This window comes from Notamacropus eugenii, chromosome 6 (genome assembly GCF_028372415.1).
Source record: "Notamacropus eugenii isolate mMacEug1 chromosome 6, mMacEug1.pri_v2, whole genome shotgun sequence".
Taxonomy (NCBI): Eukaryota; Metazoa; Chordata; class Mammalia; order Diprotodontia; family Macropodidae; genus Notamacropus; species Notamacropus eugenii.
The window spans coordinates 365,572,898-365,598,854 of record NC_092877.1 but is presented as its reverse complement, the minus strand read 5'-3'; the positions used below and the strand labels follow the sequence as shown (position 1 = coordinate 365,598,854).

The 25,957-nt window shown below is 40.4% G+C and overlaps 1 protein-coding gene across 2 annotated transcripts in view; it reads left to right on the top strand.

Annotated features, from left to right (window-relative positions):
* The first annotated feature begins 1,224 nt into the window (after positions 1 to 1,224).
* Positions 1,225 to 25,957, top strand: part of SCHIP1 (schwannomin interacting protein 1) — a 200,360-nt gene continuing 175,627 nt past the window's right edge. The window contains exon 1 of one of the 2 annotated variants that reach the window (XM_072618613.1): positions 1,225 to 1,501. In XM_072618613.1, the coding sequence (XP_072474714.1) occupies positions 1,496 to 1,501 (6 nt within the window). In that variant the 5' untranslated portion in view covers positions 1,225 to 1,495. Of the gene's footprint in view, positions 1,552 to 25,957 lie in introns of both variants that reach the window. The other variant, XM_072618614.1, reaches the window with a different exon arrangement.

The following is a 25,957-nucleotide window of genomic DNA, read 5'->3' as shown; positions in this document are numbered from 1 at the left end:
GAGAAGGAGATAGTGAACCCCTCCAGAATCTTTGCCAAGAAATGGAATCACAGAGAGTCTGAAAGGACTGAACAACAACATGGGGGAAATGGATACCCTGGGAGCAGATGTCATTTTTTGAAAAGACTGACAATGGAAGGGAGGAGAGAGTTGGAGTAGTAGCTAGATGAGAGGACCAAGAGGACTTGTAAGGAATAGGAAAACCTGATGACACTGTTCATTTCCAATTGTGGAGGAGGCTGCTGGCCCCAAGAAACACTGGTGCGCTGAGTAGAGCAACTCAGACAGAAAAATGTGGAAGTGAAGCAGGAGACCTGGATTCAAATCCCACCCCTGCAGGTGGGTAGCTGAGGACACACTTAACCGCTGTGGGCCTCCGTTTTCTCATTCATCAAATGAGGCATTGATCCAGACAAGGTCCCTTCCAGGTCTTTATCAATGAAGCCAGGAGCCTTCAGGAAGTTGAGAGAACGAAAGTCCCACCTTTTGCAAGAAGCCTTTCCCATCCTTTCCCATCCCTTTGTTGATTATCTGAACTTTATCCAACGCATATCGTGTTTGTACTTGGCTGTTTGCATGCTGTCTCCCCCTCGAGGATGAGCTCTTTGAAAACAGGGACAATTTCTTCCCTTTCTTTTATCCTCATATCTTGGCAAGATGTCTGGCACAGAGTAAGTGGTACTCTGGAATCAGAAGATTTGACTTCAAATCCCTCCTCCCGGTGGTTGCTGCTTGTCTCACTTAACTTCCCTGCCTCAGTTTCCTCATCTGTAAAATGAGGGGGTGGGATCAGGTGGCCACTAATGCTGGTTCTTTCTAGCCCTAAAGTTATCTTCTATGATCACTTTCCCTCTGATTCTATGCTTCTTTAACCTATAAAATAAATTGTGTGAATGTCTTCCATCTCTCCAGTCTCCAAATCCTGCATTAGCTCTTGAGCTCCAGAGTCCTCCCCTCTCAAATTCCCCCCAAGCCCCCAACACACACCCAGGAACTCAAATCCTACACATTCGAGCTTAAACTGTGGCATTCCAAAAGAAGGTAGTGAGCCTCCCCGCCCTCCCAGGTTTCCTGGCAGCACTATGGAGGAGCAGCTTCTCTCCTTATATGGTGAAAAGGGCCCTGTCCCTTTAAGTCCGGGAGACTGGGCTGCAGACATCCCCTTGGAAGTTTTGCAGCAGACTCAGCCTCCAGTGTGCGATTCTGGCTGCTTTGCAGGTGAGCTCACAGCCCTTCCCTTCAGAATGTGCCCTCCTGACGGCTTCCGGCCCGGCAGGCTTGGCATGCTGTTGGGGAAGGGTGCCGGGCCTTGAGTTGGCAGAAGTTTGAGTGGCAGGACAGGAGCCTGGCTGCCCGTGGATGGCAGGGGCAGGCATGCAGCTGCAGCTGGCTACCCCTAATTTCCAGGGTAGGACGGACCATCAAGGTTACAGAAGGAACTGAGACTGGCACCAGGACGGGTATCTGGACTGGCATCCGACATTGCCCCCGGAGGATGCATGTAAGGACTTGTGCCCAGATGGAGGCTGTTAATCTGAGCAAGGGCAGGGGGTAAGTGGAGCCGGCTAAGTTAAAGAGCCTCTACAGCAGAACTTTAGGTTCAGAGCCAGTTGGGCCTGGGCACTGAGGGAAGGGAGCTTTTGTAAGTGTTCAGAGCCCTGCGGGGATGCTCTGGCTGAGAGACTTGAGGATTGGGGTTGGTGCTACTGGGCATGGATGTGAAGTGAGGGCAGGGCAGAACCAGAGCTTCCATTCTCTGGGCAGGAGACACCATCTCTAAACCCTGGGAGCCTCTGATTTCAGAATGAGTAGGTAAGAAAGCACTGTGCATGCCGGGAACTCATGGAGGGGATCCAGAATGCTGCAGTTTATACACTGGACTCTGGAGGTCCAAGCTCAGGGCAGCAATCAGGCTCAGTGGAGGGGCTAGAAGAGTGTAGCCCGGAAAGCCACTGGGTCAGCTTCATCAAACTTTTAAGACTTCTCTGACCAGGAGTCGTCAGAAAAGAAAACAGAAGGGTCTGGCCTTAGAGGCTGAAAGACCTGCATTTCAGTTTTTCCTTTGGAGTATACTAGAGTGACCTCTGCAAAGTGGAAATCATTACAGCACCTACATCTCAGTGCTGTGTGATGGTCACATGAGGTCATCTATGGCAAGTGCTTTGCCTGATAAGCAGCTATTATTAGCTACTTATTAGCTTTGTTGTATTTGCTCTAGACCTGCCATTTCACTGGTGTGGGGATCTCCTCGTGTGAAAAGACCCTCCACCAGTGCACATCAGGCACTCATCTCTTACAGGGGAGGGGTTAAGTGACTTGTCCAGGGTCACACAGCTAGTAGACTCCAAAGGAAAAACATGATCCTGCAGCTTCCAAATCCCAAGGCCAGACCTTTATCTGCTAGGTCAAAAAGGAAGTGTGATAACAGTAGAAAGAAGGTTGGTTTTGTAGTGAGAAGATCTGAGTTCAGATATTGGCTATGGGAATTCAATCATCTGATCATAGAGCTAGAGCTGGAAAGAATCCTAGAGATGATTCAGTCCAGCAAGCTCTTTTCACAGATAAGGAAACTGAGACCTGAGGATGTTAGGTGACTTTCGCAAGGTCACACAGCCATCATCATAGGTAGAATCTGAACCCAGGGCCTCTTCCTCCTGAGTCAATGCTCTTTCTACTTGGTGACCTCAACAAGTCATTCATCTACTCATTCATCTACTGATGACCTCATCTGTAGGCCCTCATCTGTAAAATAAGGGAGATTACCTTGAAGAGTCCTACTAGCCCTATATCTGTGGTCCAGCATCTTCTCAATAGTAATACTTATGGTTCTACCATGCTTTACTCTTTACTATGGGAGATCCTCACAATTTCCTTTGGGATGTCTGTTACTCCCATTTTTACAACAAAAACACCAATGCAAAGAATTCCTCCAAAATATTATCCCCATTTCAAAAGAGTCATAATTTGTTCAAGGTCACTAGCAATCAGAAAATGAAAACCTGAATAATCAGATTTAGGATAAGAAGACACCCCAGAGTCTAATCCACTGCTCTCTTCTCCTCCTTTTATTAAGAAGAAACTGTGATCTGTGAAAGAAAAGTCATTTGTCCAAAGGCACACAGCTGGTAAGAGGCAGATTCCACATTAGAATTCAGGTCTTTGGTGGCCAAATCCAGGCTTCTTCCTGCTGTACCACTTCCCAAATCCCAAAACTCTTGCTCAACTTCATGTGCTAGAATTGTGTGGCCTTGTGTATGTAACCACAGACAAAAGCCTAAATGGTCTAGTAGCAAAATTAGCGACAGGAAGACCTGGGTTCATATCCTGCTCTGTTACCTACTACCTGTATTGTTCAGTTGTGTCTGACTCTTTGTGATCCTATGTGAGGTTTTCTTGGCAAAAATACTGAAACAGTTTGCCATTTTCCTCTCCAGCTCATTTTACAGATTAGAAGCTGAGGCATACAAGGTTAAATGACTCACCCAGGGTCACATAGCTAGTAGTATCTGAGGCCAGATTTGAACTCAGAACTCCCTGCCTTTATTCTCTCTTGCTCTCCCCCCTGAGCCACCATGACCCTGAGCAGATGCACCTAAGCTGCGAGCCTCGGTTACCTTATCTGTAAAGGTATTGGAAGTGATGGCCTTCCAGTTCCCTTCCATCTCTGAATCTATCATATTAAACTTTTTCAGCCTCAGTTTCCACATCTATAAAATGGAGATACCCACCTTACAGGGTTATAGGAAAGATCCAATGAGAGAATGTGTGTAGAGTACTTTGAAAACCTTCACGTCTTATAAAATTAGCCATTTTCATTGTGCTAATACTGTGATCCCAGGGAGACCTTTAGGGAGCCCCTTGGGCAATGGAGCAGGGGCGGGGGAGGGGAGGACCTGTGTCTGTCAGCATTCCCCAAGGCCTCCATTCACATCAAGGAAAAGCCAACCCAGGACATCAAAGACGAGGGAGTCCATTTTTCAAGTCTGGGGTTGGATGCTCGCTGTCATTCTTGGTTGCATTTAGGCCCATGAATCATTCAGAGACCAGTGGTTTCTCAGCAGTTGTTGTGGAGGGGAGTGAACACCCAGGCTAGATTAAAATTCTTTACATACTCCATGCCTTTTTAAAATATTTATCCATCTGAGCAGTCACCAAAGAATTCTTTTTATTATTAACTAGCAGGTTCTCCATCTACTCTCAGTGCTTCCTACAGACTGGGCTCTCTTGCTTCATTTTCAGGCATCTTCCCTGTTCCCCCTCTTTCCTTTCTTGGTGAGTGGTCGGTCACAAAGTCATTATTCACAAACTCAACAGAAAGGTGAGCTCTTGACCCTGTGAGTCACATGGTCTTCCAATCAGGCCTCATAAATTCAGAATAACTGAAGTCCTAAGCAAAACATTCCCTTCTGCTTTCATAATATAGGAGAGAGGGAAATTTCCAGAGCTGCCTTTTCTTCTCCGTTCAGCATCAGATACAATCCAGAAAGCTGGGAAGGGCCCTCAGAGGTCATCTGATCCAACCTCTTCTGTTTACACAGTAAGATGTGTTAGGTCCAGAGAGGTTTAACAACTGGTGTGAGCTCATCCAGGAAAGGTGTCTGAATTGGAACTAGAAACCAAACCGAAAGCCCAGCCATAACCTTAGTATCCCTCTGAAAAGGATAAACTGAATTTTTTTGTAAGTAAAATCAAAGCATTTTCTTAAAAAGAAAAATGAACAAGATTTACTTTACATGGATTCAAGGATTACTTTAAACACCTAATTTACATTGTGACAGTCTCTGTATCTTCAAAATGGGGATTCTAATCTACCCCTTAGTTCATCATAGCAAAATAATAATTCAATTGAAAAGTATAGCAACAACGTATTTATAGACGCGTAGGGATCAAAGACACGCAAAGTTCAGCCCCTGAGGTGTAACCTACTGTAGGACAAGAAAAACACACCTGGTTTTAAAAATCTATGTCCATGGACTCCCCAGGTACCTATTTCTAGTGACTGACAACTCTTTTATTAGGGACTTCTTAAATCTAGCCCATGTCCCTCATGACGTCACTTACACCACTTGTTCTGTGTTCAGTAGAAATGGAGAACAGTCAGACAGTTTCCTTTGACATAAAAATATTTCATAATATGCTTGTCACTTAATGGAGAGCGTTAAGATCCAGCGTAGAAGAAGATGCAGAACCATATATCAGAACAGACATTCCCCAGGCCTTGGAAGGATTTGCAAAGCACTTTACATACACTATTGTATTTGAGCCTCTGGACAATCAGGTGAAGTTGACTCTATGAGGCATTATTACCCCACTTTCAAGAGGGTCATGACTAGTGGGTGAGGGTGCAACTCCTGCTCTAGCCCTCCCTCTGCTCTGTCCCATTGTATTTGGAGGTGAAGATTCCAGTGCACAGCTCTGACTTTGGGAAAATCATTCGTTCTCTCAGAGGCTCATTGGAGATAATAATGCCTTCCCTGTCCAAGTCCTAGCTTCCTCTCCCATCATTCAATCACTCAATAAGCTTTTATTAAATGCCTACTGTGTGCTAGCCACTGTACTATACTCTGGGGATACAAATACAAAGAATGAAATAATCCTGAATCTCAAGAAATTTACATTCTGATGGGAGAGACAGCAAGTACATATATAAGTAAATATTAACTAAACATAAAGAGAATTAATGTAAATAAAAAAATGCAAGCTAGTTTGGAAGAAAGTACACTAGCACTTGGGAGAGGGAGAATTAAGGAAGGCTTGCTGCAGAAGGAGGTGCGTGAGTTGTCATAAAGGAAGAGAAGAAATCTTGTCGTAATAGCAATATCCTAACCTCCACCTCCGTGCAAATTGGGCTCGTTTTCCCTTTAAAAGTATTTTTTGAGACTTGGTCATCTCAGGGAACTAAGGTTTTAGCTTATTTTTATCGCTTCCTCATTGTAAACACTGGGAGTGTTTCCCTGTGCTCTTGGGTGCCTGGCTGGTGGATCATGTGGGCAAGGAAGGTCTCCATGTTGAAGATCATTCTCCTTCTATGGCCAAGTAAATCTCCTTTTGTTAATTGTTGAATGACCTACAAGTGTCTCCCCTTTTTTGTTTCTACTATTAAACCTAAACTACCCAGGCACTGACCAGAGTCAGACTGAGCTCAGAAGAGCTCTATGAGAAGGAGTAAAGAAGAATATTCTAGGAAGGGGGATTAGCCAATGGAAAGTCACAGAGATGGAGATGGAGTATTGTGTAATCACCTTGACAGAATTGTGTAGGATGGACCTGAGTACTGAAAGACGTGAGGCAGAGGGACTACTCAGGAGGCTTTTGAAATAATCAAGGCAAGAGGTGATGATTTCCTGAACTAACATAGTAGCTTTGTGAGTTGAGCAAAGGAGTTGGATGTTAGAGCTTTGGAGGCAGAAACATCGAAATCTGACAATTGGTTGGATATGTAGGAGGAAGGAGGAGAAGAAGGAGCAAAGGGGATGCCAAGGCTGTCTCTGCATTGCCTTTTGAGACAGCCTCCATTTTAATTGTTTAGAGGCTGCAGCGGAGCATGACTTGTAGCCATAAGGCATTAATACTTTATTTGTCCTCTGCTTTTCTAAGTCATGGTGACTTGATTAGACATGTGGTTTCCAGTCCCTCTATGGTCCTGAAATGAGAAATGCCTGAGCACTGGGTGAACCTTGACCCTAGCTCTACAGGTGATGCTAATGCATCCACTTCCAGACTGCCTTCATATACTCCATACAGATCATGTCTATACCTAGTCATGTGGATATGGCCTCCTGTTAGATGTGAGCTCCTTTAGAACAGGGATTGTGGCCTTTTTTGAATCCCCAGCAGGTAACAGTCCCTGGCATGCAGTAAGAGCTTAATAAGTGCTTGCTGACTGATTAGCCCCTAAGTCCATCCTTCAGATAAGGATGCAGAGCTTTGGGTGACTCAGTGATCGAGTGAAGTGGGAGATAATCAAGTTGGGTAGGGTCCCGAAATTTGGGAGGGGCAGATGAACCCTTATTGTCCTGGTCTCAGATGTCCCAGTAAAAAGTGATTAATACCCTCCATCAGCTAACCATCATCCATTAGACTTCCCCTCATTCCTCATTTTTCTAATGATTCATTAGCTTCATGTTTAAACATCTAGAACAACCTTCTAAGTTCCTTGGTAGTGAAAATCCATTGCTCTTCTGGTTCCCCTATGGGGGAAGTCATTGCCTAAGAAGTAATATCCTAGGGGGTAGATTGGGATAGACCCAAGGCCTTCTTCCTACTGGAACCATATCTCAGTCTTCATCTTCATCGATGCTTCTTTCCTCTTCCCTTGTACCCTTAAGGTCCCAGGGTTTAACACATTCTCCAGTTTTCACTGATAGCCTGTAAGTCTTTGCTCCCATTAGTATTAGATCTATAAACCATCTCTGCCTTTAAGGCCTGGTCCTTGAAAATCAAAATCATAACCACCTCTGCTTCTAATTGCCTAATGAGCAGAATGATTTCTCATTGTTTTAGTTTCAATGATGAACCAGTTTTTTTAAAGCCATCACCAAGAACTAAGGATGGTAAGTTTGCTAATTTTTTTTTAATTTTTCATGTCAGGGTCCCTAAGCATTCATTATAGAGGGCATGGGGGGGGGGGGGGTTCCTCCTTCTTCCACTGAGAGGTTTCCTGGTAAAAGTGCTGGGTTCCAAGATACCACATCCTGTAGGTGTTCATCTGCCCACCAGAAGTTCCCTTTCTTTTTGCATCATTTTTCCCCTGCTTCAACAATGAATTTAACCATAACGTCATTGCAAGCAACGTTTGGCAAACAAATGCTAAATATTGTAGGGTAGACCTAGCTCAGGCCAGTCTAGTGATTCAGGCTCAGAATTAAAATGCAATGAGAAATATCTGTGACGTAGCATTCAATAAAAGCAATTTCTGATGCTGTCAAAAAGGAGCCAATCCCTAATTAAACTCAACTAGAAATCTGCACTCTGTAGCAATCAGCAACACTCAGTCAGGAAAGGCATCCCCACAGGCAATACTTCCTTACAGTGTTAATAGATCTAGTGCGGCAGCTAGGTGGTACAGTGGATAGAGCACCAGTGCAGGAGTCAGGAGGACCTGAGTTCAAATCTCACCTTAGTCACCTGACACTCACTAGCTGTGTGACCTTGGGCAAATCACTTAACCCTAATTGTCATCTCCAGTCATCCTGATGAATATCTGGTCAATGGATTCAGATGGCTCTGGAGGAGAAGTGAGGCTGGTGACCTGCACAGCCCTCCCTCACTCAAAACAAAGTCAAGTGCAAGTCATGTCATCATTTCTCTGGTGGCATGGTCTTCTTTGGCAATGAAGGACGAACACACACACAGGAATTTCACTATAACCTCTGGTGGACCAATTCTCCATCCACTAGACTTTCTATTCCTAATTAGGACTAGGAAATCACATCAACAGCTAGAAGTCTTAATTCCTCAGGTCAACAAATCCCTTCAAAGGAAAATTATCCAATTCAACAGAAAAAAACAGTGCAAATTACTGTCCTTGAGGGCAGGAACTCTACAATTTTGTCTTTCTATCATATCATCTTGTGCCTGGCTCATAAAAAACAGTTGTTGATTGATTGATTTTCATTACTGTATTCCCAGAATACAGAACAGAATACTTTGTATTCAGTAGGCACTTATTCTGTTTTTTTATGGGTTGTTGTTTTGGATTTGTTTTTTATCTCAAACTCTTACTTAATAGCCAAAGGGAACTCCATTGAGAAAGGAAATGCCCTCCAGCAATCCAGAACAGTGACTGATCTGTAACTTAACAGTCTCAGAAAGCTTCCTGAGACATTGAAAGGTAAAACAATCTACGTGTGCTCACATAGCTAAGATCTTCCGTATCAGCTAGTGTAAAAAGGAAGACCTAACCAGGTCTTCCTGATTTCACCTGTCATAGAGACAGTCATTGACTCTGGAGTCAGAGAAACTCGGTTCCAATTCTGCTTCTGATGCTTACTTACCTGAATGGTCTTCACAAGTTTTTGGGTCTTTTTTCTGTGTATATAGTTATGTATCAGAGAGGGGACCACTGATCTATACCTAAGGATCCCTGTCTGCCACATATTGTCTTAGTTTTAGAATGCTGGATGATCTATATCTTATTATGGTTTATTTTGATAAATATTTCCAAATTACATTTTAATCTGGTTTGGATTGCACTCAGGAATGTTGTATAGGCTATGTATTTGATACCTATGCACTCTACCATTCTAACAATGAAGGCAGATTTTGTGGTAGTTCCACTTCCTGGCCAATCCAACATTGAGGAAGAGATCTATACTGACTGATAGCGCCTGCGATGGCTCTCTGTCCAAGGGATGGTTCAAGGTGCCTCCTCCAAATGGAGGTAAGGTCTGGAACAAACAAGATCCCAAATTCTTCATTTTGTTTTTCTTTTTAAACTTTGGCAACCAAGGGAAGTGAACTTAATGATAAGCATTGGCAGGAAATCGGATGAGGGTAGAATATTTAGAGAGGAAGAAGAGGGGAAAAGAGAATGAGTCTATATGATTTCTAACAGTGAAGTATAGAATCCATAGGCAGGAAAGATTTCTACTTGCAGAATGAAGGTGAGTTTCTTGACATCTCTTTGGCTTTTTCCCCTCTCTGGAATTTCTATCACCTTGGGCTCGTCAGATAAATTTCATTCACAGAATCCTAAAATGAGAAAGGGATTTAAAGAGAGCATTGGGTAACATCTTCTGCCTTTAGGCAGAATTGTACTTATAGCGATCCAAGTCAATGGTTGTCTATCTTATTTTTAAAGATCTTCAGGGAATGAGCTTCTGAGACCTCCTTCTAAAATCCATTTCTGCGCTTAGCCGCATTCATGGGATCATGGCGTCTAAGAGCCAAGAGGGACCTTGGAGATTATCCAATCCAGCTCATATCTGGCCGAGAATCTACTGAACAAGTGGTCATCCCACTTGTATTTGAAGATCTCTGGGGAGGAGGATCCCACTGATTCCTGAGACAGTCAATTCTTATCTTGGATAATGCTAATTTGGAAATGACTTTATTCTTTTGGCAAATCTAAGTCTTTTAAATTTTTTCAATTTAAAAAACTCTCCTTTTCTTTTTCTTCTGCTTCCCCCATTAAAAAATGCAAAAATAAACCCCTAATAACAAATATGCAGTCAAACAAAACGAATTCCTACATTGGTCAAGTACAAAAAGTATGTGTTTCAATCTGTGCCTTGAGTCCTTTGCCTCTCTGTCAGGACGTGAGGAGGTTATTTCAATCCAAAGCCCAAATGTAACTCTTCAATTTTCACCTGCTCCAATTTATGTCCTCTGGGGCTAAGCAAACCAAGTCTTCTCCCTCTTTTACATGGCTGCTCTTTAAATATTTTAATCAATCAACAAGCATTCATTAAGTATCTACAGTGTACCAGGAATTGTGTTAGACACTGGAGATCTGCTTCTCCATACAGAGAATGAAGCAAGGCCTCCTCTACCAGAGTTTATGTGCTAATCTCCCTTTTCAATTCTCTTTTGCTGGCTCAAAACCCCCAGTTCCCACCCCTAGCAGATCCTCATGTGGAATTTTCTCTGGTTCTTTTGGCATCTTGATTTTCCTTCTCTGGACACATTACAGCCTAGTTATGTGCCTCCTAAAATATGGTACCCAGAGTTGAACACAAGCTATCACATCTGGAAGAAAAGGCAGGGCACAACAAAACTGATCCCTAGTCTTGGACCATAGGCCTCTTTCAATGCAACCTGATATAGAATTGCCTTCTTCGGCCGCCATCTTACATCATTGACTCACATTGAACTTCCAATTTATTAAAACCATTAATGGTTATTGTTTTAGACAAACAGTGACTTTACCACACATGGCTCATCTTGTTACTTGCAAAGTTGACTTTGCTTTTAACCAAAGGGTTGCACTTCACACTTAGCCCCATTAAATTTATTCAATTTTATTAGTTCTAATTTACTGAGTTGGTCCTTTGGGGTCTGGACTCTGTCAACCAAGATACTATCTATTACTCCAAGTTTTGTGTCACCTGCAGGTTTGACAGCCATGGCTAGTTTATTTATTTATTTTTTTATTTTTGACATTCACTTCCATAAGATTCTGAGTTTTAAGTTTTCTGCCTCTTCCCCTCCTCCCCCCTTCCCAAGACAGCATGTAATCTGATATAGGCTCTACTTTTACATTCATAATGAACACATTTTTGCATTAATCATGATGCAAAGAAGAATTAGCACTAATGGGAGGAATTACAAGACAGAAGAAACAAAACAAGAAAAGAAAAGGAGAGCAAATCATCTGCTTCTATCTGCATTCCTACTCCAAAGTTCTTTCTCTGGATGTGGATGGCATTTTCTATTGTGAGTCTTTTGGAGTTGTCTTAAGCCCATGCATTTGATAGCCCTGTCTTTTATGTCTTTATCCAAGTCAGTCATTGGATAAAAAACTTTGAATCACACAAGGCCAAGGGGAAAATATTTCAGGGGAGATACACACCCCTCCAGATTACCATTAATAACTAGTCTGATTATTCAAAACTTTCCAAATCCTCTTAATTCTGTTTTCACCTAGCCCAAATTTCTCAAGCATACCATGAGAGATTTTACCAACACTTTGATGGATACCAAGTAATCCATGCCAACAGTGTTCCCCTTATCTACTAGCCAGATTACCTTGTCAATATCAGAATCATGCCTAGATCTTGGTTTGGAGTCCTCATATCTTCTTCATGTGGGTGACTTATCTTGGAAGAAAACAGAAAATCTTAGAATTAGGATGTTCTCAAGGTGAGGAAGTACTTTCCTGCATCTGATCTTGTTATACAAGCTCATTGTCTGTGGATTTGCTTCAAAGTCACCTAATGAATTTAGCATTGATTTAGCATCACAATTCATGGGGACCATGAAATGTTCCTCTTACCCCTTTACTAAGGGGAAAAGTCAGTACTTCCATGTTCCTAATCTAAAGATTCAGTTGGCCAGCAGTTTTTACTTTTCCCCCCCCAATTAGCATAAACTTCAAAAAACTGTACAGAAAAGAAAGCTGCAATTTCCATTACTCTAAATTCTCTTTTGCCTTCTGTTAATGGACATGTAAACACGTGGGCATAGTTGTATCAGTAGGTACAAGTTCTCTGCCTTTCCCATTTAGCATAATTTCTTATGAGCCAGATGAAATTAAATGCGTGAGTCCTCAAGTCACTGTAGCTTCTTTGACCTGGACCACACATCACCAAAGTCCACATCCTTGCTATTTTAAAATGACATCTAGTGCAATATGATGCCTATATAAAGCATAGAGAGTACTCAAGGGAAACATGATAGCCAGCTTCAGGTATGTGAGGAACCATCCCATGGAAGAAGGTCTACAATTGTTCACTTTTGTCCTCACGGGAAGAACTAGGAACAGTGAATGGAAAGTACAAAGATGTGAATCTAAACTTAATGTCAGGAAAACCTTCCTAACAATTTATGCTGTCCAGAAGCAGAATGAGCTGCCTCAGGGTAGAGGCATACCCCCGACGGGAGACCCTCCATCTCAGGGGAGGATGAACATTTGTCAGGTCATCTTACAAGCAGGATGCTTTTACTGGTGTGCACCAAACAAGAGTTCTCCTAAGACTGAAGTTCTGTGATCATGTAACACCATAACAGTAACATACTATAGTTTACTTAGTTGCTGTTCAGGTGTTAAGTCATATCCGACTCTTTATGACCCATTTGGGATTTTCTTGGCAAAGACACTAGAGTGGTTTGCCATTTCCTTTTCCAGCTCCTTTTGCAGATGAGGAAATGGAGGCAAACAGGATTAAGTGACATGCCCAGGGCCACATAGCAAGTAAGTGTCTGAGGCCAGATTTGAACTCAGGAAGATGAGTCTTCCTAACTCCAGGCTCAGCACTCTATCCACCACACCACCTAGCTTCCCATATTTTATTTAACAACTGCTCTCATGGCATGACAGATTTTGAATCACAAAGCCATAGGTTCAAATCCTGTCTATGAGAATTAGTAGCCATGTGACCAAATGTACATTTCTGAACCTTTCTGGGTCTCAGTTTCTTTATCTGAAAAAAGGAGACTGATGATACTTGCAATCATATTTCACAGAGTTATTGTGGGGAGCAGATATATGAACTGTGCTACTTTGGGGTATTTAAGTTCACAGGAATCATAGGATTTTGGAGCTGGAAAGTCCATATTCTCGTTTTACAGGTGAAGAAAGTGAGTACTGAGAAAGGAGAGCAGTGTGGCCAAGGTCACACAGATACCAAATATCACAGTGCAAATTTGAACCCAAGACTCCTGACTCCAAGTCTTGGCCTCCCTCCGTTGCAGGACACCAATAAACATTACAGCGTTGTGGTGCCTTCCCAGCTTCATGAGGACAGATGCTGAGTAATGTGAATGGTCCTAATATTAACTCGTATTTACAAAGTACTTTAAAGTTTGCAGAGTTTTCATATGTTACCACATTGATCCTGCAAAACAGCCCTGGGAGGGTAGGAAATACTTTTATTCCCATTTTGCAGATGAGGAGAATTTGACTCAAAAAGATTAAGCGACGTACCCACTGGTGTGCTAACCAGTAAATGCCAGAGGCAGATGTGCACTCAGGTCTTTTTCATTCTAAGTTCAGCACTCTGCTCACCGCAGACATGAGGTCCTCTTACTAACGTGGGCAAACGTCTGCATTAACATGGGTTTGCATTTCTCTTTCTTTTCTTTTATTTCTTTTCGTCCTCAGCCAATCCTTGATCTCATGCCTATGTATATTTATCAAATGGTGCAGATTCAATGCCATTCAGATCCAGTGCCATGCCTTCCCATAATTCTTATATGAAGGATCTTGTCGGTAAGGCAGATACCTCCCTCTAGGTCAAGGGGACTCATATTGTAATCCAGGGACCCCTCTTTCAAGGGTCAAGGTCAAAATTATTATCTTAACACCTCAGATATTTTAATTTTGATGGCAGTAAATGTCTATAGATAAAACCCACATAAACAAAAAGTCTTGGGAGTCCTTGATCACTTTAAAGAGTACAAAGGGATCCCAACACCAAAAAGTGTGAATACTGTTGCGCTAGGTTTCAAATGACTTATGGGTATCAGTGGATTGTTTGGGCTGTGCATCTGTTACCTTTCACTACTGATGCGTAACTGGCCTGTCTCCTTTCTAAGCCTATATTTTCTGGATAATAACTTTGACATCAATCACTTCTCATGTGCAAGTCATCATAGAGTAAGCTACTGTAACCCAATGATGCTATCTAGCATGGATGTGAGTTTCCATTGCCTTTTGAAACACCTTTAACTTTGATCTTTTGGAAATTGTGTTGGTCCAGGACTTGTAGTCATATAGTATCAGTGGAAGAATCATGGCCCTCAAAAATGTGGGGCTTTGTGTCAGGGGGCAGGTTGGAGGTCACTTAAAGCTCTATGTTATTTCCCAAATCTAATCTATCCAGCTCTCTCCCTCCCATTCAGCTCTGGGTCTATCTGCCTGTCGATCTGCATTTTTTCCTCCAAACAGATAAACCAGTGAACTCTGTTAAATTTAGGTTTGTTTTTTTTTAACTTGGAGCATTTTCTGTTTCAAAATCAGTTGGCTTCCAGTTTCTATTATAGTCCACTTTTCCACTTCCCAAAATGACAATATAGCCACAGCTTACATCCATCAGCCCTCGCTCCCATGCTCCCTCACCTTCCAAAGTCATGTGCATTTCAAGTCATTAATTGCTGCAGAAGGAAATCTATTTGAATCAGCTATAAAATGACGCTGTGGTTTGAATAACAAGGTGAAATCTCTTTCTGTAAAGAGTCCATAGGAATCAGCCCACGTGTGTCATTTTTTTAAGTGCCCATTGAACCACATGAATGAATAAGAGAAATTCCTTATTTCTTTTGTTAAGAGAGTAAGTCAAGGAGCCAACAGTTGACAAGAAAGGCTTTATTGAAGAGAATATGAACATTTTATTATTCATTTTAATTAGGCCTTTCAACTGTACAAATAAGTTACGCACTGCTTTAGGCCCACAAAAACCCAGCTGGTATATCCTCCCTATTTTTATTGGTACCACTTATTTCTAACAATGCCATCCTTACCATCTCTTGGACGTTCTCAGAGTTTTAACTAACAAATTTTGCACCTGGGTCAAAGCATGCAGACAGGCGAGATGGGGGGTGGTCATTACCCAAAGTGAAGTAAGTCCCTATAGGGGACAAGCATATTTTTGGCCAAGACTTCATGGCTATGAATAGGGCAAGGCAGGGAAGTTCCCTGGGATGAGGCCATAAATGAATGAATGAAAAAGCATTTAAAAGCTTACAGCATGCCAGCTGCTGAATCAGGTCATAGTGGAGAAAAGGCCAGCCTCAGGCTGGTGATGTCAATGCCCCTTAGTTTTTGCATCCAGTGGAAAAGTCCCAGTCATCCTAAACCTAATTTAAACCCTGGACATTCTTATTTTCTTTAACTCTCCAACTTGGCAAGCCAATCATAAAATATACATGGGTTGTATCCCCCCAAATGGAGGCACACCTTTTTCCTCTCTACCTACCCTACTACTGGGGCAACCCACTCTACCAAAAAGAAAGAGAAGGAAAAAACAAAGAATGTATATAGTGCCTACTCTATGCTAAGCACCGTGCTTAGCCCTCATACAGATATTAACTCATTCCATAAGAACAATTCACCATGGGTGCCATCTGGGTGAGGGTGAACATCACTCCTCCAAGGCATTCATGAAAACCAAGTGAAAAGAGACTTGCCAAGGGCAGACAGCATGACCAGCATGATTCAGCCTTGTATACAATGAAAGCCTGCCTCCTAAGCTACCCAAGAACGGAAAAGGAAAGAGTCCAATAGGTGTTGTAGAAAACACAGATGGAGGAAAAGAAAAGAATGAGGGCTGTCCTCTGATGCACAGTCATGTCTACATATTTTTCCTGAAGATGAGGTATTTCGAGGGGCTTTATAATTTAATGTTCTTGTTATTTGAGGGCACCAAGAAGCCAAGTAACTTGACAGCTAGAGTCAGAAAGACCTGAGTTTAAATCTCACCTCAGACACTTACCAACTGAGCAACCCTGGGCAAAATCCCTTAACTTTTATCTGCCTCAGTCTTCTCATCTATAAAATTGGGGTAACAATAGCACCTGCCTCCCAGGGTTGTTGTGAGAATCAAACGAAATCATTTTTAAAGAGCCTAGCATAGTACCTGGCACACAATAAGCATTCATTCATTCATTCATTCAATAAAAATTTTTTAAGTGCCTACTATATGCCAGACAGTGAGCTAAGTACTAGGGATACAAAAAAAAGGAAGAACAGTCCCTGCCTTCAAGGAGCTTATACTCCAGTGAGGGAGACAATACGCAATCAGATATATACGAAGCAAGTAATATACGGGATAAATAGGCAATGCCTCACTGAGGGAAGGTACTTCCAGAATTCAGAGCGGTTGGAGTCTTGTAGAGGGGGGAATTTCAGTTGGAACTTAAAAGAAGCCAGGGAAGTCAGTCATGGGAATGGAGGAGGGAGAGCTTTCCGGGCACAGAGGCCAGCCAGAGAAAAGAACATTATGTAAATGTTAGCTTTTACTAATATTACTCATTATAGTAATTTTATTTATTATATTAATATTAGCTGTCATTATATAATTAATAGTCATTACATATTATATAATATATTCTACAGCACGTGTTATAGAATATATTATATAATAATAGTTATCATTCTAGCACCTAGTTCCTGGAGTCGTTATGAAGACAAAATGAGATAATCTTTGTAAAGCACTTTGCACATTTTACAGCCGTAGGAATGCAGTTGTTACTGTTTGGGTTGTTCTTAGAATAGTAAGGATTTAACAAATGTTTTTTGAATGATTTTTTGGATCCAAGGCCAGCTCTTAATCCCGGTCACCATTTCTCATCCCATCTACGAGAGAGGTGGGGAACCTTCTACAAGTTCCCCAAACTGATCTAGGACTTTTAGAATTGCAATTTCCATACATTCAGTAATGTTCAGAAATAATAATTTGTGTTCTCATAACTGGAGTCTCCAATGTGTCTACTGAGCTCTTCCAACACCTCAGGATTTTGGAAACATTTCATCTAGTCTTGGCCTTTGTATAATCTTTTCTAAAGAAGATTGATTCTGGGAGCTCCCAGCTCCCCGAACGGAATCACCTGGCCCTGGATCCTTGTCTCTGTGGGCTGCCATCACTGACAGATCATATTAAAAGCTTCAAGATTGCCTTCACCTCCTCTCTACAATCTTTGATCCTTTCTGATATTTAATTTATCAAGTACATTAAAAGTTTCCTCTACAGCTACCAGATAATTCCTGAAAGTCCTAGAAACACTACACAGGACCAGCCACATGGTCTCTTCGTTCTAGCCCCTGGTCTCCAACTTGGACACCAAGGCACGTTTAGAGACAGCTCACAGGATCAGAGGGTTCAGCAGAGAAAAGAGGCTTAGAGATCATCGAATCCTGACATTCTACTTTTGGCTTTCCTAGATTCCTAGAGGTCTATGGATAGATTTCAAATTATCCATGAACTTGAGTGGGGGAACAAATTTTACTCTTAGCCTCACTAACTTCTAACTGAAATTTAACATTTCACTAAAATGTTTAAAAATAAGATTCTGGGAAGTGCTCTGTGGGTCTTCCTCTACCTCTCCTCATTTTATAGATGAGGAAAGTATGGCCCAAAGAGGAGGAAGATATGCTGCCCAAGTGGTAGAAGGAGCTAAATGTAGTTCTTTTTGATTTTTGTGTAACCCCCATAAATGTCCTCAAAGGTTAAGAGTCACTTGAATATCTCTAACTGCACTTTCATACTTTGCCTTCGATCACTTATTTTATCTAAAATCTATTTTATGTGTCATTCTTTTCTTCTTAATGCTATGGTTTACATCACTGTAACTTTCCAGTGATTCTCACCTTTAATTCAATAGAGCCCTGTCCTGTAACAAGCAGTAGCAATAATAATGGTGAACACACACATATTTATACATATATATACATACATACATACATATATGTTGCCTACCATGTACCAGGCATTGTGCTAAACACATTACAATTATTATCTCAGTTGATCTTCACAACAACCCTGGGAAATATTATTATCCCCATTTTATGGAAGAGACAAATAAAGACTAAGTGGTTTATAGCTAGTAAGACACTAAGACCAAATCTGAACTCAGGTCTTCCTGAGTCCAGACCTGCTTTGCCCACTGCACCACCAGCTACCCTTTATTACAAATAAGTACAGTTTAGCAAAGGAAATCAACATATTGGTCGTATCTGAAAATGTCTGACTCATTCTGTTTCCATACTGCTCTCCCCTCCTCCGATGTCTGCTCCTTCCTTCCCCTTCCGCCATTCTCTCTGAGATGGGGCAAGTATGCTTCATCATCAGACATCTGAAGTCATGATTGACCCCTACATCAGTCAGCATTCTGAAGTCTTTCTGTGTTGTTGCAGTCTGTATATATTGTTCTCTTGGTTTTTCTTCCTCTGTTTTGCATGCATTCATATAAATCTTTCCAAGTTTCTCCAAATTCTTCACAGTCGTCATTTCTTACAGTACAATAATGTTCATTTATTCCTCTACATTTTGGGGGTCCATAGGTAAAATGTTCTTCTGGTTTTACTTCCTCTGATGTGCATCATCAGCTCATGCAAATATTCCCAAGTTTCTCTGAATTCTTCACATTCCTCACTTCTTAAGGGAGAAAAAATATTCATTTATATCCATCTACTACAATTTGTTCAGTCATTCCATAATCAAAAGGTACCTACTTTTTCCCCAGTCATTTGCTATTAAAAATTTATTATTATTTTCACATATATTAGGCCCTTCCTTGACCTTTGGCCTCCATAGACTATTTACTTGAGATTGGTATCACTGGGTCTAAGGGTATGTACTGTTTAGATACTTTGGGAACATAGTTCTGAATTGCTTTCCAGAGCAGTTGAACCAACTCATGGCTCTGCCAACAGTTATTTCATTAATGTGCCTGTTTTCCCAAAATTCCTCTAACATTTGCCACTTTCTTCTTTTGCATATTTGCCAATCTGATGGGTATGAGGTAAAAACTCAGAGTTATTTTGATTTGTATTTCTCTTGTTGTTAATGATTTGGAGCATTCTTTTATATGACTGTTGATAGATTACATTTCTTCTTTTGAAAACTGCCTTTTAATGTCTTTTGATGACACTAGTATATGGTAAAATGGAACAATCGTTGACTTTGGAGTCGGTGGACCTAGGTTCCCACCAGTGTTACTAATAACCTACGTGAGCCTGAGCAAGTCACCTCTCTGACTTGAGAAAGCCAGCCTTTTGGGGCTTCATTTTCTTCATCTGTAAAATGAAGGTCCTGAGAGATCTAAATCAATGTTCTTGTGATCCTAACATCAATTGGGTAATGTCCATTCTTATATATTTGTATCAGTTTCTAAGATATCCAGATATCTGATATCTCAGATATCAGACCATTATTAGAGATATTTACTGCAAAGATTTTCCCCTAATGAACTGTTCCTCTTCTTATTCTAGCTGGGACAATTTTGTTCCTCTAAAAACTTTTAAAAATTTTTTATGCAGTCAAAGCTGCCTATATCATCTTTCTTGATCTCCTCATATCCATTATTTACTTAAGAATTATGTTCCCCCCTGGAAAGACTTATATGAACTGATGCAGGGTGAAGTAAGCAGAACCAGAACAGCATTGGACGCAGTAACAGCCACGTTGTACAATGACTGACTTTGATAGACTTATCTCTTCTTATGCAAGTATCTCAGACAGCTCCAAAAGATTCATGATGGAAGATGCTTTACACATCCAGAAAGAGAACTTTGGAGTCTGAAGGCAGATCAAAGCATATTATTTGCTCTTTCTCTCTTTTTTTTGTTTCTTCTTTTTCATGGTTTCTCTCATTTAGTTCTAATTCTTCTTTACAATATGACTGATGTGAAAATAGGTTCAATATGAATATATGTAGAGAGCCTATGTCAAATTACATGCCATCTTAGAGTGGGGGAGGGGAGGGATGGGAAGAAAATTTGGAACTCAAAATCTTATGGAAGTGAATGTTGAAAACTAAAAATAAATTAATAAATTTAATTTTTAGAAGAATTACATTCGCCCACCCCATCATAACTGAATAACATTGCATGCTCTCCTGCTTCTTATAATATTATATTTAGGTCTAGTGCTTATTGTAGACAGTAGTATAAGCAGCTGGTCTAAACTTAATTTCTGCTAAAATGTCTGGTTGAGCAGGGTATAGCATATTTATACCCTTTGGTACAATAAGTTCTATTTATTCAATTCTTTTCACTATTCCTATCCACTCAATCCTTACTGTAGTGGGGTTCTTGGGATCCTCCAAGTGGGTCCATGCTAGTGACTTCTTTTTGTTAATTATCTCTTAATTTATCCTGTCTTTATCTTGTTTTTACATAGTCATTTTCATATCATCTCCCCGCTAAACTATGAACTCCTTTAGGGCAGGGACAGTCATTCACCTTTCTTTGTAACCCCATCATCTAGCACCATGCATAATTCATAGTAGGCACTTAATAAACATTTATTCACTGACAGTGGATATGTGGTTTCATTGCCATAAACACTTCCTTCAATGATGCAAGTTGGAACCTAGCTGTGTTTTCTAATCCTGTGTATTTCTTGTCTATATACCTGTATAAAACCACCGGAGAAGGTCCAACCAATGTGCTTAGGGACTTTCATGATATGCCATGGAAACCAATGGAACAGAAAGGCTGTCAACTCTCATTGACATTCATTGGCCTTTGCTTTCTCCAGAGAACTGGACCACCTTCTTTCCAAAAATTTTATAACATTGGCCTTCTAATGTTTACTTCAATAACTAACTTATTTCAATATAAGATGGACCCATATTACATGGCCCTACTACAGTGAGCTCTAATAAAGAGATCTCCAAAGTGGGGGCCATAAAACCAAGAAAGCCATGACTTGAAGTTAAGGGGTGGGTGATCAATCAGAGAGGAATAAAATGGTTAACATTCTGCCTCCATCCCCACCCCAATAACTGAGGTTTGCCTCCAACACCTGTCCCACCTACTCTAATACTTCCCTCCTCGAGGTTTGTCTTCTGTGTCTGTCCTAACGGGCAGCCTGCTCAGGCTGGGAATGACATAACCTAACTGTCCCCAGACAGCTGACTAGAATTCTGGGACTCAATAAACATGTTCATGCCTACCTGGTGTGATTTGTCAATCATGTCCCTTCTCAGCCTTGCCCTTTTCCAGATGAAAAAGTCCTAATCTTGTTAGGCTATGCATACACAGATGCTATTTCATTCCTTTGATCATTTTAATTACTTTTTCCAAGTCTGGTTTAGAAATGTGATATTAGGAACATCCATACCAATTAGCTTTTGGGCTGTCAAGCCTTGGGTCTGGAGGAGACAATTAGTTCAGAGCTTTCAAAAAAAAAAAAAGCCAAATAAGGATTTAAAAGAACATTGAAAATTTGACCCAAAAGGCCATCATTCCCTGTGCTCCATGTATTTTGTGAGAGTTGTCATTACTGCTGAAGACTTTGCTGACTGGTTATTTTAAAAAATCTGGTGGAACTGGGGAGTTCTTGACCTTATCTTTATGGTCCATTAAGAGAAAGTCTCAGCCAGTGAACAGCTCAGCCAGCATAAGACTGATCCTACAGTGAATTCTCTCTCTCCAACTTACATTGAAATCTTCAAATATTGTCTGTTTCTTTGGAGGATTACCAAAGATTCTGATATAATATGGTCCATTTAGGAGAAATCTTGTTTTAAACTATAACATGATGCTGATTTCAAATGCCATCCTACACACCTAGCTTGCTGTCAGGGAGTTTTTCATGACTGCTAGTCAGCCTAGTTTCCCTCTTGGCTCAATTCCACCCTGTAACTTCTCATCTCTTATCTTGCCTCACCATTTACATCCTTCAAATAGCTTATTTCTTTTTGAATCTTGTCCAGCCAGCTTCTCTGAGTTTGGCTCCCTTTGATCTTCCTTCTCCAATCAATTCTTTCCTCTGATTATTTTTGTCCTCACTTATTTGAACTCCTTGAGGTCTGTCTCCACAACTTTGGTTGCCACGTGAGTAAGAACGTACCCTGGTAAGGGTTGGTCAGGCTCAGGTCAGCCACTGGCCTTTGCCATTGCCAATACAGCAACTCTCCCTGCAACTGAGCTATTTTGCTGAAGCCACAGCACATTAATGGAGACGTTTGAAATAGGCCAGACCACATTTCTGACTCACATTTAATTTGCTTTCTACCTTCTCCCTTAAGTCCCTTTTCAGCCTGTCTATTTTTCAGGTTTCCCCTTCCTATTCAGTCTTCAACTCATAGTTGATTTCCCTGATGCATTCATTTGTGGGTTTTCCAAGGTAAATTTCCCTTTGTTTTCTGCATAAATCTAACTTTGTTAGTTTCATTTTTAACAATCTCTAATACTCATCTATCAATAGGTAGATAGGTATAGATCAATCAATCAACAAGCATTTATTTCATTCTTACTATGTGCCAGGCACTGAGGAACCAAAGAAAAAGAAAAAACAGCCTCCGGTCACAAAAGGATTATCTTTTTTTTTAATTTTTCTATTTTTTACCTAACCCGCCTTTATTTTCTCTTCCTCCCACGTCTCCCCAACGGAACAAAAAAGAAAAAGATCAATAAAACTTTATGACAAATATGCATAGTCCAGTAAAGCAGATTCCCTCAATCACCACACCCGAAAGTGTGTGTCTTATTCTGCATTTTACATCCATCACCTTCATGTCAAGAGTTGGGTAACATGGTTCTTCTAAGTCCTCTGGGACTGCAGTTTGTCAATGCACTGATCAGAGTTCAGAAGTCTTTTTAAATTGTTTTCTGCCATAATGTTCTTGTCTTTGTATAGATTGTCTCTTGGTTCTGCTTAGTTAATTAGGTATCAGTTCATACAGATCTTCTGCTTTCTCTGAAATGGCATATTTCTCATTTCAAAATAATACTACATTGCATTCATGTACCATAATTTATTGAGCCATTCCCTCACCAGTGAATACAACTCACTTAAGTGCTAGAAATATTTGTCTACATAGGATTCTTTTCCCTTTTCCTTTGATCTCTTTGGGTAGATGTGCCTACTAGTTGCTGGTCTAATGGTTATACACAGAATGTGTAAAAGTTTGGACACTAATGCACTATTGGTGGGACTGTGAACTTAGCCAACCATTTTGGAGACCAATGTGGAATTATGCCCATAGAGTTATAAAACTGTGTATACCCTTTGACCCAGCAATACCATTATTGGGGACTGTTTCCCAAAGTGATCAGGGAAAAAGGAAAAGAACCTAGGCATTCGAAAATATTTATAGTGGCTCTCTTTGTGGTGACAAAGAACTGGAAATTGAAGGGATGCCCATCAACTGGGGAATAGCTAAACAAGATGCAGTACATGATTGTGATTGAATACTACTGTGCTGTAAGAAGTGATGAGCAGGTTGATTTTAGAAAAATAGGAAAAGCTTGCATGATTTAATGAAGAGTACAGTGAGCAGAGCTGAGAGAATGTTGGATACAGTGACAGCAATATAATTTGAAGAATAAATAAATGACTAAGTTATTCTGAGTATTATAAATATTCAAATAAACTACGAAGGACCTAGGAAGGAAGGTGCTATCTACGGAAAAAGAAGTGATAAATAGAAGGATGCATAGTATGGTTTTACATATATGTACACAAATGCATACATTGATGTATGAATACATGTGTCTGTGAGAGAGGAAATGGTGGCCTTCCCTAGTGCTGGGTGGGGAGAAAGGGAAGGAGATAACTTGAACATAAAATGTAATAAAAAATAAATGCAATTTAAGTTTTAAAAAATAAAGGGTATACACATATTGGTAACTTCCTGCGCATACTTTCAAGTTATATTCCAGAATGGCTGAACTAATTCATAGATCTAAGAATGGAATAGTGTACCTGTTTTTCCAAAGTCCCTCCAACATTTTCTATATTTCTTTTGTCATCTTTACCAATATTATGAATATGAGGTGGAAATTCAGTTGCTTTAATGTGAATTTCTCTAATTATTGGTTTGGAGAAATTTAATATGGTTTTGCATTTTTTTTTCTTTGAAACTTCCTTTTCATATCCTTTGACCATTTATCTATTGGGAAATGGATCTCATTCTTACAAATCTGAATCTGTTCCTGGGGCATGAGTTTTTTATTAAAGAAACCCTCTACAAAGACTTTTACCTCAATTACCTGTTTCCCTTCTCATTTTAAATACATTGATCTTATTTGTGCAGAAACTAATTTTTATGTCATCGAAATTGCCCATTTTCTCTATGATTTACTCTGTCCTTTGCCCATCAACTCCTCCTTATCTGTAGATCTGCATGGTAATATATTCCTTGCTCTTCTAATTTTCTCATGGTATCACATTTTATGTCTAAGTTATGTGTCCATTTGGAGTTTAACTTGGTCTGGGATCTGAAATGTACTTTCCAGTTTTCTCAGCAATTTTTATTGAATACTAAATCCCTACTCCAGTAAGAGGTCTTTGGGTTTACTGGACTCTATACTAATATGTTCATTTGCTTCCATATGTTATGGAGTTAAAAGGTCCCACTGAGCAGCTTCCCTATTTGTTAGTTAATACCAAATGATTTTGAGAATTACTGCTTTTTAGCATAACCTGAGACTTGGTATTATTGGACCTCTTTTGTTGTCTCATTATTATTATTATTAATCTCTCTTGAGAATCTTGACCTTTGGTTTCTCCAGAAAAATTTGCTATTATTTTTAAACAAACTTACATTCTCATAGAGCAGAGAAAATATACATAAATAGGCATATGCAAGACACATAGAAAGTAGAAAGGTGGTAACTTTAGATGGCACGTAGAATAAATATCTTAGTTGCAGCAAAGAGACATTGAGGTAAGCCCAGAATTGAATAGGATGGCTAGAGTCAGGCGGGTCATCTCTAGAAAATTCCAAAGTAGTTTGGTTTTTTTTAATGATGCATTTAGATTTTATACAGCTCCATTTAATTGACAGTATTGCAAAAGAAGCCTTATTAAAATCACAGGTACTCAGATATTAAAGCATATGTACCACAATCCATACATAAACTTGGGTTACATAGTCCCAGCAATCTGAGGGAGAATGAGCACACACAGAAGCTTTTTAAGGAGGTACATGAGTCATGAGACCCTATGTGTTCAGCGAAACATACAACCTCTAAAACTGGAAACTTCAGGAATCCTTTCTGTCTCAGAAACTGACCATAAATTCCCTTGAAGATGCTTCCGTGGCTAAGCTAAAATGAATATCTCACTCAACCACACTAATGATCTAATGAGTTGTTTCAGTGATTCTATTTCCAAACTATTTTCCTGCCTCACTTCAACTTACTTCTTAGTAGCAATTATAGAAACCGTCACTTCCATTTTCTTTTTTTTCAGTCAATCCAATAAACATTTATTTCTTTAAGATTTAAATTTATTTAATTTAGTTTTCAGCCTTCATTTCCACAATATTTTGAGTTCCAAATTTTCTCCCCATCTTTCCCCTCTCCCCTGCACTCCAAGATGCAAGCATTCTGATTATCCCTTCCCCCAGTCTGCTCTCTCTTTTATCATCCTTCCTTCGTATCTCCTTCCCCTCTACTTTCTTGAATGGCAAGAATACCCCATTACCTGTTTATCTTATTTCCCAGTTGCATGGAGAAACATTTTTTAACATTTGTTTTTAAAACTTTGAGTTTCAAGTTCTCTCCCTTCTTCCAACTCCATCCACCTTCATTGAGAAGGCAAGCAATTCAATATAGGTTCAATCATTTTTAAATTACCTCTCCTGAATCTATTTTCCAGGTCAGTGGCTTTTCCAATGTACAGTA